Source organism: Podarcis melisellensis, assembly GCF_964234715.1.
Source record: "Podarcis melisellensis genome assembly, chromosome: 14".
NCBI lineage: Eukaryota > Metazoa > Chordata > Lepidosauria > Squamata > Lacertidae > Podarcis > Podarcis melisellensis.
The window spans coordinates 13468666-13482369 of record NC_138546.1 but is presented as its reverse complement, the minus strand read 5'-3'; the positions used below and the strand labels follow the sequence as shown (position 1 = coordinate 13482369).

The window sequence follows — 13704 nt, the reverse complement described above, 5'->3', positions numbered from 1 at the left end:
TCAATCTCTTTTCCAAAACAGTTTTGTCCCACGGTAGATGTTGGATAGCTTAGTTGGTAAACTCTTAATCTTAGGGTAGTCGGCTTGAGCCCCTCATTGGGCAAAATATTCCTGCATTTCAGAGGGTTGGACTTGATGGCCCTTGTGGTCCCTTCCATCTCTACAATTCTAGGATTCTAGAGATTTATTCCCACTTTCCCTGGTTCACAATGCAGTGAAATTTATAAAGAAGTAAAAACGTAGTTTTTTCAAATCATTGAGAGTTGCATAATTTGCTGCACTTGCTGATCTCCTTTTGGTTCATGATCTGCACAAGTATTAAACCTCTTCTTGTTATCATATTCTCTCTCTCTCTCTCTCTCTCTCTCTCTCTCTCTCTCTCTCTCTCTCTCTCGTGTGTGTGGAACACATTCATAGCATGGAAAAGGTCCCATGTTTCATTCTAGGCATCTCTGGGTAGGGATAGGAAAAACCTCCTGTCTGCAAGTTTGGAGAGCCATTGCCAACTTAGCGTTGGCCATACGAAGCTAGAGGAACCTAATGGTATAGAGCAGCTTCCTATTTGCATGTGATAAATGGGACTTGGTAGCAAGGTAGAAAGACACCATCTTGACTGCAAGTCAAGTGACTGGGGCATTCCAAACATTGCTTGTGTGACTTTTCTGTTCTACAGACATCTTTTGGCATGCTGTAGTTCAGGGGTCGGGAACCTCAAGCCAGGGAGTCAAAAGTGCCCCTCCCAGCCTCTTTTGTTTGGTCCTCGGCATTCTCCCCAGGTCATGATCCATCCAGATCAGCTCGGGTGAATCTGCTTTGAAATGAGAGTTGTTCAGATTCCTCCCCCATCCCTACCCTGGGGTAAGCCGCACTGAATTCAACAGGGCTCATTTCTCACGTTTATGCTATAAACCGATTTGAGGTTTTTCTTTAAAATATAAAGCGGTATAGAAAGGAAATGAATAATAATAATAATAATAATAATAATAATAATAATAATAATGTAGCATCAATTTATTTTCAATGGGTTTCTTAATTATTGATGCTTTTTTGTAGTGCGCTGACACTAGAAGACGAAAAACGAATGCTAGCCTCTTTGATAAATGGATTTTTGAGAATGGTGAGTATCTGCTGGGCTGGTCAGTGTTTTAATCTGCATTTTAATTGTGCTTTTAACTGGCTGCTAGTTTTTGGCTTTGGCAGTGTGTGTGTGTTTAAAAGAAAGCCCAGTATATCTGATGTAATGTGTAGTTTGGCCCTTAGCTTTTAATTATGACACCTAAATTAAACCTTCCGTGGCCAGATGCAGTATACCTCAGGATGCTAGAAGATGCACAGCAGGGCTTGCCTTTGTAATTATGCTTGTGAATTTCACAGCAGCATCTGGCTTTACACTTGGGGGGCGGGGGAGGCGTGCTGAGTGACATAGACCTCTTGCTCTCATCCAGTGGGGCTGCTGTTTTGCCCCCATTGCATCAGAGAGTTGTGTGTTCCTAAAGGTTCTGTCAAACGAAGTGAAAGAAAAAAAAGATGTGATATGAACCACATTGCTTGGTAAATACTGCATGAAAGAGTTAGCGCTGCACTGCATCAAATGAGATGGAAAGAATGGGTAACTGGATGCCAGAGTCCTGTATAAGAAATGACTTTGTGAATCTTTTAAATCCAGGTTTCATTTGGCCGTGACTTTGAGCAGCAGCTGAGTTTTTATGTTGAAGCCAGATCAATGTTTTGCAATTTGGAACCTGTTCTCGTCCAGCTGATTCATGTGAGCATTCTTCCTTAAGTTGAAATAGGACTTCAGGAGCTGTGTGAGCTATTTTTTTCCTGCTGCATTCCGTCATTCCTTGCATTTCATTACAGAGCAAGGTCAATTTTGTTGGCATTTTAACAGCAGAGAATTTGCATTCGTACATCATGTTTTATATTGATATTTGGCATGTTGCTGGTGAATTCATCCTGCAAATTGAAAAGCACAAAGTCGTATGAGCCGATAGCTCATTAGTGGGGAATATTCTGAATTGCCTCCTTCATTTTCAGTGTTCCTCTTTCCTGCTTTCATATAGGAAAAACAGTATTTGAAATATACTTTTCCTCAGTCTAAACTGATTGCTCCTGGGCACTAAACTAGCACAGCAACTAGTTTTGAATTTTTAAAGGTGGCATTCTTATCCCTAAGTCATGGGTGGAGGACTTCAATTTCAGGGGCCAAAAACACACTCCCCCAGCCATTTTTTCTGACCCTTGTAACCCTTCCCACCTCACACCTCTTCTCCCCAGGCAACATTCCTCCTGCTTTGCTCTGGAAGTGTTTTCACCTGAATGGAATGTACCCTTGAACTCAGGCAAATTTTGGTTATCCTCATGTGGGGTTTTGGTCTTGTTTTTGCACATAGTATGCACAACCCTCCTTGCACATCATTATAGCTTTCATTTTCCCTGAAGCTTGTATTTCATATCAGTTAAACAAGAATATTTGCTATTTATTTAGTTCCATTGACTTCTGCTGGAGAAATCCTTGAATTGTTTGAGTTGCAGAGTTGCTTTTGTAGGTAACATAATCTTTTAAAAACAGAGTGTGAACCAGCTGGCGATGGAAACGCGAAAAGTGATGAAAGGGAATCATTCCAGAAAAACGGCTGCATTTGTCAGGGTAGGTGTGAAAACTGAAGGAATTCTTCATCCTTGTTTTTTCTGCATGAACTATGGTCTGTATTGGCCAGAGCGCTAAACCATGGTTTAGCACGGGGGGGGGCCTGGTTGTACTTATGCTCCCACTATTTCTGAGTACACTTTAGTCATTTTAAGTGGGGGTGATGGGATTTGGCACCCAGCAACATCTGGAGGGCCACGATTCCCCCAAACCTCTGATTTAAGACATGTTCAGAATAGTCTTTGAAAACTTTTCTTACCTTTTTTTTTTAAGGCTTGCGTTGCCTTCTGCTTCATTACAATTCCATCTTTGACAAGCATATTTTCTCGTCTCAATCTGTACCTGCACTCTGGACAGATTGCTTTGGCAAACCAGTGCCTTTCGCAAGGTAAGCCTCATGATCTTTCTTCATTTGTAAAAGAAGTTATTATTTTAGGAAGCAGTCTTTCTAGCTACAGTGGGGGGAACACATGAGGATTGCTTCTGTTGGGAAGGAGCTGGTTCCTTTGCTTGTCATGGCTCCTTTACAGAAGGTCCCAGGTTCAGTCCCCTGGAATCTCAGGTACAGCTGGGACTGTCCCCCATCTGAAACCCTGGCAGTTGCCAGTCAGTTTAGACTCTAGAACAAGACTGAGCTGGTTGCACCAATGGTCTGATTTAGTATAAGGCACTTTCCTATGTTCCCGTGTTCCATGCTAAGGGAAAGTATTCAGCTAGTAAAAAAAAGAAATCGTGTAGGAAAGAGTGTAGGCATGGCACGATAAGAGCTTGGAATTCTAAGATCTAAGGAATGCGCACATTTTACTTAAAAGCGCTACTGAACCTATGATTAAATAACACTACTCAGAGCCTGGATTTTGCTTTTAGGCAAGACATAAAACAAGCAGAGCATACAAACGTGTGACATGTTTTAAGAATTCTAGCATTATTTTTGGCAAGTGGTAAGGACGTTAATGCTGACATGCTAATTTGCTTAACAATGAGACTGTTTTTGTTCCTTCAGAACAAAACCTTCCTCTGCCTGTAAAAAAAAAAGAGAAAAGTCTTTAACTGCTACATGTTTAGTCCCATAAAACATTTCAACCCTTCTTTTCCAAGAGGAGTTCGTTTTGGTGGAAGCTCTTCCTTTGTGCTAGATGTATTTGGTACAACATCTTCAGGCTTTAGAAACAATGCATAACTGATGACAGGTGTCAGTGTCATGGTTTATGTAGCAAAAGTTATATCACAAGGAATCCCTATAAATGCATTTTGAGTGGAGAGCAATACAGCCTGGTTTGGGGAGGATTCTTGAAAAGGCAAGAGTGTGTGACACCCTTCTTCCAGCAGAACGAGGCTTCTTGTTGTTGCCGTTTTTACAGTCGAGAAGATGATGTCCTGAACATTTGCCCTCTGGGCTGTTCTTCCTGTTGTAGGGTTGTGATGGTTGAAAGATGTATAAAGGGTTAGTGCCTTCTCAGAATGAGCTTACAACATGGTGTAGGGAAGGGCTGTAGCTCAGTGGGTAGTTTGCATGCCAGAGCCCTCAGATTCAGTCCCCAGCATATCTTGGTGTGGTTGGGCAAGACTCTTCTTAGAAATTCTGGAGAGCCACTGCTCAATGTGCAGATAGTGCTGAACTAGGTAGTGTTAGAATTCCTGCTCCGTGATTGCAGTCATGGGATTTTTGTCTATCACCTGGTGGTGTATTGACTGAGTGGGAAGTGACAGAGACAGGATGTTTATGTTACTGTGTTCCGTGAAGTGGGACAATTGTCCTTTGTTCCTTTTCCTCTTTGCTGTCTGGTGCCAGAGAGAGAAGGAGCCATGTTGCAGTGCTGTGTGTGTGTGTGTGTGTGTGTGTGTGTGTGTTTGTATGTAAATAAAGTAGATTAGCCAAAATGCTGAGTTGCTGAGGTCTGTCATGCAAAGCTGAGCAAACACTGCAGATCCCTAAGTGTGCCGGTGTCAGTTGGCATCAGTTGCTTTGATGTTCGGGCTGAAGAAAGCTTATGAAGCTCCCAAACGATCGATCAGGAGGGAGGGAACATTCCAGTCCAGCATGTGTCTCTGCCAGGGTCCTACTCGAGTGTAAGCTGTACTCCTGACAGGTAGACCATTGGTGTGACTTGGAATAAATCTGCAGCCTATGTTACTATAACAGGGATGGGGATTTCCACCTGTCCTACAACTCCCACCAGCCCTAACCAGCGTGGTCAGGGGTCAGCGTGGATGGGAGCTGTAGTCTTAGCAACATCAGGAAGGCCACAGATTCCCCATCTCTGTCCTAGATTCATAGACTCTACGCTGTGTGTTGCTCCCACTCAGTGTAGGCATTGTGTTCAATGGACCTTTGGTTTAAACAGATGAAACACAGACCTCCCTCCATCAGCTCTGGTGTGACAGGCCGGCTGCGTGAGGCCTCCTCTCCCTCAGCTGCCATCTGGGGGCAGCCATTCCAGCAGAGTTACTTCGGTGGAAGAGATAGCAAACAAGGCTCATTTCATCAGTTTTGCTAGAGGTGCTGCTCTACCAGCCTCTCCTGCCAGCTGGTCATTATGGGAACAACTGTTTAGAAATTGAGTTTGAATTTTATTTCCTTCTTCCCTCCCTGCTCCTTTCCGCTTGTGCATTTTTACATTTGCAGGAAGGTACTGTTCTGATTGTACATGACATCCTGGGAGCCTTTTTGGCTGAGGAGCAGGGTAAATAAGCTCTAAATAAACGTGGAATAATAAAACAAGGCAAGGCAGGTTCATAATAAGTTACCGTATTTTTCGCCCTATAGGACGCACTTTTCCCCCTCCAAAAATGAAGGGGAAATGTGTGTGCGTCCTATGGGGCGAATGCAGGCTTCAGGAAGCTATCCACAAGCCTTGGGAGCCCGTGGGAGTTCCCGCCGGGCTCCCAAGGCTTGCAGACAGCAGCCTACAGCCCGAAACCTGGGGAGCGCAGCAGAGCACGCCCCGGGCTTTGGGCAGATATCTGCAAGCCTGGGGAGTCCGGCGGGAGTTCCCGCCGGGCTCCCAAGGCTTGCGGATAGCAGCCTGTTCTGGGGGCTGGGGTCGGGGGAAGCTCAGGCCTGGGGGGGGGATTTTTTTTCTTTATTCCCCCCCCCCAAAAAAAACTAGGTGCGCTCTATGGGCCGGTGTGCCCTATAGGGCAGAAAATACGATATTTGGTCATTAATGTGACTAGCGAAGAGCCAGTTACATATGTTTGCCATTTTTATCATTACCTGTGTTTTCTAAGGCAGGATAGGCTTGTAGGATTGTATGTTTATGACAGTTTGACCATAGGTTGTTTTGGGGATGCGGGGAGTGGAGCATAGAAGAATCTGTGCATGTATGACATGTTCTTTCTGATCGGCATGGCTTCAGACATGTGCAAGTTCAAGCAAGTTAAATCTTGCCCCTTTCCGGAGATGACAAAAGTTGCCAGAATTGCACATGTGCTAGTAAGTTCCAGCTGTAAATGCAAACATGCTGACATCAGATGCTGACTAAGGCTTTCACTGCAAGGCTACTGGTTTTTATTTCTTTGTTTAGGCATGATGCCGTGTGCCTCATTGGGGATTTAGAGCAAAGCTGACTGTTCCATCCGAGCAAGTTGCGAAAACAATAGAGCTGCAAAGTCAGTGCAGTGCACTTTCTGTTTGTTTGGCTTGTTTGTAGACAAACCAAGCAGAGACCACAGTGTGAAGTCATTTTCCATTCCTCTGCTGTGGTTATTAACTCATTCACTATTGTTTCACCTCGCTGGATAATTAGTGGGTGCATTTGCTTGTTCAAAGTAAGGAACATAGGAAGCTGCTTGAGTCACACCAATGGCCCATCTAGCTTGGTATTGTCTACACTGACTGGCAGCTACTCTCCAGGGTTTGGGGTAGGCGTCCCTCTCAGCCTTACCTGGAGATGCTGGGGATTGAACCTGGGACCTTCGGTATCCAAGGCAGATGCCCTACCACTGAGCTGTAGCCCTTCCCTGTTCTAACCAGCCTTTCCCCAAAGGCTTCAATGGATGCCTGAAATTCTACTGAAGGATCCCCTTGGCTTGTGTATGGAATTACCACCCACTTCATTAAAAAAAGAATTCAGGGTCTTGAAATTGGATTGGAAATCTGAAGTGTTCCCACTGCTTCTGTGAGTGTTACCTCCTATTTGCCCTACTGTCTCCTTTCACTCCCAGTGTCAACGCTGGTCCTAGATGCTCTTGCACATGGTACTAAAAATCTTCCATACTTTAAATTTTTGTGGGTCTGCAGTTAGTTTTTTGCTAACTAGATTAACACACGAGACGGTTACCCTAAAAATATTATGCAAGTACTTTCAGCCATCATTGACTGATGCTTTGACTTTATTTATCGTGTGTGTGTGTGTGTGTGTGAGAGAGAGAGAGAGAGAGAGAGAGAGAGAGAGAGAGAGAGAGAGAAACTGGCCCTATATTTCAACAGAGTATTTGCATTTCTAGGCAGTCCTTGCCAGCCAGTTGAATGCAAACTGTATCATAGCTAAAAAGTTGGATTCTTCAGTACTGGGTACAGCAATTTGTCCTAAAGTCATATGACAAAGCAACCTTGCTAAGAGTTAAGTGGGCTGTGGACTAGGCAGTGTCTGGATGGAAGGGATCTATGGAAAAGAATGCTACCTACTGGCTTGGATGGTTTCAGCAGCAAATGGGGCTCAATTGAACTTTGACTTGAGAAGATGTGTGTAGGATCACACTATATATACATGACCCTGCACACTGAACTGGATCTCTTTGTACAGTGTCTCCTGAACTGTTTCCCCCACGAGCCACTTAAATTTGCTGGTGGTTCTTGGTGGACCCCTTAATGGCCCCTTCTGCCTGCTACAGCAATTGTAAAGCACTGTGCTAGATGCTGTGTGATTTTATTGCTTTTATTTCCTATATTGTGTTTTATTGTATTATAATTTGCATTTTGTAAAATTCAGGTTACAATACAATGCAATACAATACAATACAAGAAATAAAAGAAGCGACAGCAATGCAATTAAAAATCAATGTGAATATTTAATGTGGACGTGCTGCAGGTCACCTGAATGGATCTTGCGGATCACTGGTCTATGAACCACAGTTTTGGAGCCCCTGACTTAGTGTAACTTTGCAGAGTAATGATGAATCCTCACCAGACATGTTTCCTGTCATAGGTAATGTGCTGGGCCAAGCTAGCAATCTCTCTGAGGGCAAAATGAACAGAGATTTGTTAATTCTACTTCTCTTTATAACATTCACTTGAGGCATGTGATTGTGAAATAGTGTAGGTTTGTCCTAACATAATGCTTTTCTGAGCTGTTAAAACTTTGCTTGGCTCGAAGCATAATATGCCACATGGCCAGAGGTATCCAACTAACTTGGATGACTAATTTCACCGAGGGACAGATAAAAATGGAAATTGGGGTGGGATTTGTTTTGCTCAACTGCGCTGACCGAATCTGGATTCAGAGTTCAAAAGTGCACAGAGCTATAGCTGATCTAATATTCCTAGCTGCCCCCACCCTTATCTGATAGCACAAGCAAGATGAAATATTTGTGTTTCTGCTGCCCTACTTTTCTGGGCCATCCGGAAATGAGGACGAAGAATCCTCAATCCTGATGTTTTTCATCATCTTGTTATATTTGCTGCTTTAGTACTGCATATTTTCCAATTCCAAGAAAAGGGGGCATTAGCAGAAACTGCAACGGCCTCTTCTTCTCCCCCACCCCAGATTTGATTAGATCCTTCAATCTAGTCTCTGACCCATTTGGAACTGAATGGCTTTCATTGCACTTGTGGATAGCTGTGGTTTGATCTTGGCTTGTTCTCTCTAAAGTTAAAAGAAAACCATAGTTGCTGCAGTTCAGACATATGGAGAAACTGTGGTTCATTTTAAAAGCAGAAGCTGAGACTTCCTCCTGATTTCCTCCTTGAGGCTATGAAAAAGGAGGGGGGAGTGCATGGGCCCAGGGCTATTTATGCCTTGTCCACACATTGGGAAACCATGATTTCCTAATTATGTATCACCTAGCCCAATGTTTCTCAAACTTGAGTCTCCAGCTGTTGCTGGACTACAATTCCCATCATCCTTAGCTATCAAGACCAGTGGTCAGGTATGGTGGGAGTTGTAGTCAACAACGTCTGGAGACCCAACTTTGAGAAACACTGACCTAGCTTACTTCTCTCTAATCTACCTGATAGGGCTATTTTGAGGATAAAATGGGGGGCGGGGAGCTGTGCCCACCACTCTGAACTTTTTTAGGAAACATGGTATGATCACAAATACCTTATAGCCTCCAGAATTGCCCCAGAAGCTGGTTTTAAAAAGGGTCTTATGCAAAAGAGGCAGTGTGGTGCAGTGGTTAGTGTTGGAGTAGGACCTGGGAGACCAGAGTTTGAATCCTCACTCCACCATTAAGCTGACAGGGTGACCTTGTGGGCCAGTCACTGCCTCTCAGCCTAACCTACCTCACAGGGTTGTAGGGATTAAATGGGAGGGACGGGACTTGAGCTCCGTGAAGAAAAAGGCGGGATATAAATGCAATAAAGGAGAACAGGAAAAATGGAGAGAGGTGTGGGGAGCATGGTCCCAATCCTTCGAGCCCATGTGGAGCCTTCCAAGAGCAGGCGTGTAGCAGGCCTTTGGGAAACCCTGCCTTTGCAAGGAAACATTCGAGGCGTGATTTCCCCTGCATCCAGGCACAGTTGGGCCCCGTTAGAACAGGGCATTAATTTTTCTTGTCTGAAGGTCACACGCGGAAATAGCGCAGGCCTCCATGGAAGGATTTATAGCCCAGTGGTCAGCCAGAACGAAGGAAGATCCACTGCCTGCCGGGGAAGAATGGGAAATTTAGCGGAGCGTAAAGTAGCTTGCATACGGTGCAGTGCACAAGCTATTAATTGAGGCCTAGGAAAGCATCATCGGCAATTTATTGCCGCCAGCGCTCCCCTCCCCACCCCATCAAACGCAGTGCCAGCTTGCCTCAGGAAAGGGGGGCTTAATGGACAGCCTATATAAGGAGCTGCGTATTTCAAATTTATCTCGCCATATTTCAAGGTTAGGTAAAGGAACTATATTTGCAAGGAGCCGCTTTAAGCGGACTGTAAATGACGCTGGGTTTAAATTAGTAGCTTTCCCTCAAAAGGTGGGCTGTGGAGGCAAAGTTACCCGGCCGCCGTCATCCCCTCCCTTCGCTTTCCACCAGCTTCTCCTTTGTGTGTTTTCATGTTGTCGTAAAGACGGTCGTCTGTCAAAAAAATAAAAATAAAAGACAGACAGCCAGTTCCCTCGTGGTTCTGCAGATACTGACAATATCCTAAGAAGGGTGCTAAGTAGCGCTGCCTGGTGAGATGTGTGAGCAAATCCAACTAGCAATTCAGAGTGCTGATTTTGACCTTCCGACTGGGGAAGAAGCGTGGTGCAGTGGTTAGAGTGGCAGGCTAGGACATGAGAGGCTGGGGTTCAAATCCCCACTCAGCCATGAAGTTCACTTTGAGTGACCTTGGACCAGTCTCCAACCTACCTCACAGGGTGGGGATTAAACGAGGAGCTGGAGAACCATGTCTGCCACCTTGGAACTCCTTGGAGAAAAAGGCGGGAGAAAAAGGCAGTAAATGAATGGAGGAATGAGAGTTGGAATCCAGCCACATCTTACATACTGTACGCCATTTTGAGTACTGGGAAAACCAGCCTTTAAATATACATTAAATGCCTTCCTAGCCAAGCATGTTGCCTCAGGATATGCCTCTCTGTGTCATGGTTGGTAGTTCAGAGTGATGGCTCTTCAAGTCTGTTTTGACTGATTCCCTCAGGAGGCAGAAGTAATTGCGGCTGCGTTCAAGCTTCGTTCTGGCTGCCACCTCTCTGCTAAGGTGACAATTCAGCTGACCTGGGGATGAATTCTCGCTGTCGCCCTGTGAGCACGGAGGAGAATTTGGCCATGCAGCGCAGGCAGGTGGTTAAATGGTCGGCTTCATGGGAAGGTGAACGCCAGTCCACTTTCCTTAGGGACTCGAAGCAAATTGCCTTGACCCAAACCTACGAGTGCAACTGCGAGTAGTCCTGGGTGGCTTGGCTGTGTAAGACAAGTGTCATGGTTCTCTTGTTGGTGACAGGGCTTTCTTATGATGAAAGGACAGTTGCACAGAAAGCAAATTGCTGTGAGAGAGAGGGAGGGAGAGGGTTTTTTCCCCCCTGCCCATAAAGTAATGTTAAAGGTAAAGGTAAAGGTACCCCTGCCCGTACGGGCCAGTCTTGACAGACTCTGGGGTTGTGCGCCCATCTCACTTAAGAGGCCAGGGGCCAGCGCTGTCCGAAGACACTTCCGGGTCACGTGGCCAGCGTGACAAGCTGCATCTGGCGAGCCAGAGCTGCACACGGAAACGCCGTTTACCTTCCCGCTAGAAAGCGGTCCCTATTTATCTACTTGCACCCGAGGGTGCTTTCGAGCTGCTAGGTTGGCAGGCGCTGGGACCGAACAACGGGAGCGCACCCCGCCGCGGGAATTCGAACCGCCGACCTTTCGATCGGCAAGCCCTAGGTGCTGAGGCTTTAACCCACAGCGCCACCCGCGTCAGTAATGTTACTGAGTGTTAAATGGATTGGCTCCTTTCCCCGCTGGGTTTTTCCTCCCTACAGTTTGCGTTGGGATCAGTGTAAACAGAAACCCATCTTTTCTGGAGTAAGGACCACCAGCTAAGCCATTTTCCGGTGGGCTGCATCCAACTAAGGTCTACTCTGACCCATTGAAAGCAATGAACTTACGTTAGCCAAGTCCTTTCATTTTAGAGGTAGCGTTGAATACAACCTTGTGACTAATTTAGGCATATTACTTTCAGCGGGTCTCCTCTGAGTAGCACTAAGTTGGATACAACCCTGCATTTTCTGTAGCCCTGAGAAGACTCAAAAAGCAATTTATTTGAATTAAAGCTGAGAGTTCCTGGCTAAAGCAGTTCCTTTTTGCTCTTCTCTGCCATCCCCAAAAGCAGGGAATAGTTGTCTGGGCTTTTCTCTGTGTGACTTAATACGACACGAAGGACAGCTATGTTTCTGTGTTAAAAGGCATAACAATTGACTGAATATTTTTTGCATTGCTGGTGATATTTTGAGACTTTCTCTCTCTCTGATTGTGTGTGTTCCTTGAGGAAGTATCATTATTTAAATGTCTCTGAATATGTTTGGAATATAAATAAGATTGTTTGCTCACAAGATGTAGGTTGACTGCACTTTACAGTGTTGGCAAATTTCAGCTTTCTTGTTTTCCTGTATGCCTTTCCAATGTGTGGTGTTCAATAAAAATATATCCTAGGCCAGTGTTTCCCAACCTTGGGCCTCCAGATGTTTTTGGCCTACAACTCCCATCATCCCTAGCTAGCAAGACCAGTGGTCAGGGATGATGGGAATTGTAGTTCAAAAACAGCTGGAGGTCCAAGGTTGGGAAACACTGTCTAGGCTATGATGTCTCGCTTGAGGAGGTATGACACTATACTCACAAATCTGCTTGTTTTAGCCTTCAAAAGACTAATCACGTTGTATTACTTGTATGATGCAGACCTTTTAATGCATTTATTCTGATGTCGGTGTCTGGCTTTAATGTTTTTGGTGGGGGCTGAGGAGTTTGCTACTGTTTTTTTAAAAAGTGTTGGGATTGTTTTTTTACCCAGGCTGGGATAGACTTAAGCAGGCGAACTAGTGAAAGCTAAATTAAGAAAAGATCTGGAGATTCATCCCATATAATTTGAAGTAACTTTAGAAAGCCAAGAGTATTCTTGTCCGTGGAACTGGATACTTATGCTATTCAGATTATTTCTTTTCTGGTGATAAAATGTCATATACAGAGTCATTGAGCATGTGTGTTTTGTAACACCAGAGCAATGGCAGATGTGATTGCATTCCATAGACTTCCTTGTCTTAGTAGCCCATGGGAAATGTAATACCACTGTGGTTGTGTAAAGCTAACTGCGCAAATTAACCTGTCTTTAAGAACCAGTATTTTGGAGGGGAGCATAACTGAGTTGGAATCCTGAACACCCCTGTTAGGAGATCACGGTTCCCTGAAACATTCTGTTGCAATTGCTGCTTGTTGAATAATTGCAGGTTGCTGGATAGTGCAGCAGAGATTTGAGCCTATGTGATTGTATGCAGGTCTACTTAAAATCACATGCCTGTTGATAAATCTATATTCTGCTTGCTCATAAAGCAGTGGCTGTGATTTCTTTGCAGCGGATGCCTTTTTCAAAGCGGCAATAAGCCTTGTTCCCGAGGTGCCAAAGACGATCAACATAGATGGGAAGATGCGGTCCTCCGAAACGTTCCTCCTGGAATTCCTCTGCAATTTCTTTTCCACTCTGTTGATCATTCCTGTAAGTAGCCAGCATGAGCCACTCAATCTTTAGGGCTGAAAGGCTTATTCTTCTAACCCGCTGTTATACTATCAGGGCAGCTTATGTAGCTAGGCAAGACAAAAACAGTTGGGGGTTTCTAAAATAAAATAAAATATCAACAAGAAGACACATAAGGGCTGTGTAAAATCATTAGAAAAATCAAATTGGGGGGGGCAAAACAAACTAATGTTCTTTTTTAAAAATGTTCTTCCTGGCACCAAAATGACATTAAGGTTGGCTCTAGGCAGACCATTGGTGAATTTGGATGCTGCCACTAAAAAGGCCTTTACCCAGTCATCTGGTGGGTGGAAAGACTAGTCAATGGCTACTAGTCAAGGTGGGTATATATTATCTTCCAGTATTGAAGGCACTATGCTGGGGAGCAACAATGGGAGAGTGCTGTTGCTTTTGCATTTTCCTAAGGCATTTTTTTGGAGCAGAATACTGGGCTAGGTAAGCCCTTTGGTTTCATCCAGCTGGGTTCATCTGATGGTCCTTAAACCCTTTAGGAGCATATGAACAGCTAAAAACTGTTCAGGCCATCTCTAGCATCCTATTCTCAAAATGGTCAACCTAATGCCTCTTGGAAACTCTGCAAGCAGGACATGAGTGCAGCCGCCCCCTCCCCACTTTCTGCTCTCAGAAATGAGGCTCTTTCAAAACATTTGTGCTTTGGGTTTTTCCAGAGGCTCAA

At 44.7% G+C, this 13704-nt stretch overlaps 1 protein-coding gene across 4 annotated transcripts in view; it reads left to right on the top strand.

Annotated features, from left to right (window-relative positions):
• Window positions 1-13704, top strand: part of VPS35L (VPS35 endosomal protein sorting factor like) — an 83307-nt gene that overhangs the window by 56455 nt on the left and 13148 nt on the right. For all 4 annotated transcript variants that reach the window (XM_081888876.1, XM_081888873.1, XM_081888875.1 and 1 more), the window contains exons 23-27: window positions 1054-1117; window positions 1667-1765; window positions 2573-2650; window positions 2924-3038; window positions 12850-12989. In XM_081888876.1, the coding sequence (XP_081745002.1) occupies window positions 1054-1117; window positions 1667-1765; window positions 2573-2650; window positions 2924-3038; window positions 12850-12989 (496 nt within the window). The remainder of the gene's footprint in view (window positions 1-1053; window positions 1118-1666; window positions 1766-2572; window positions 2651-2923; window positions 3039-12849; window positions 12990-13704) is intronic.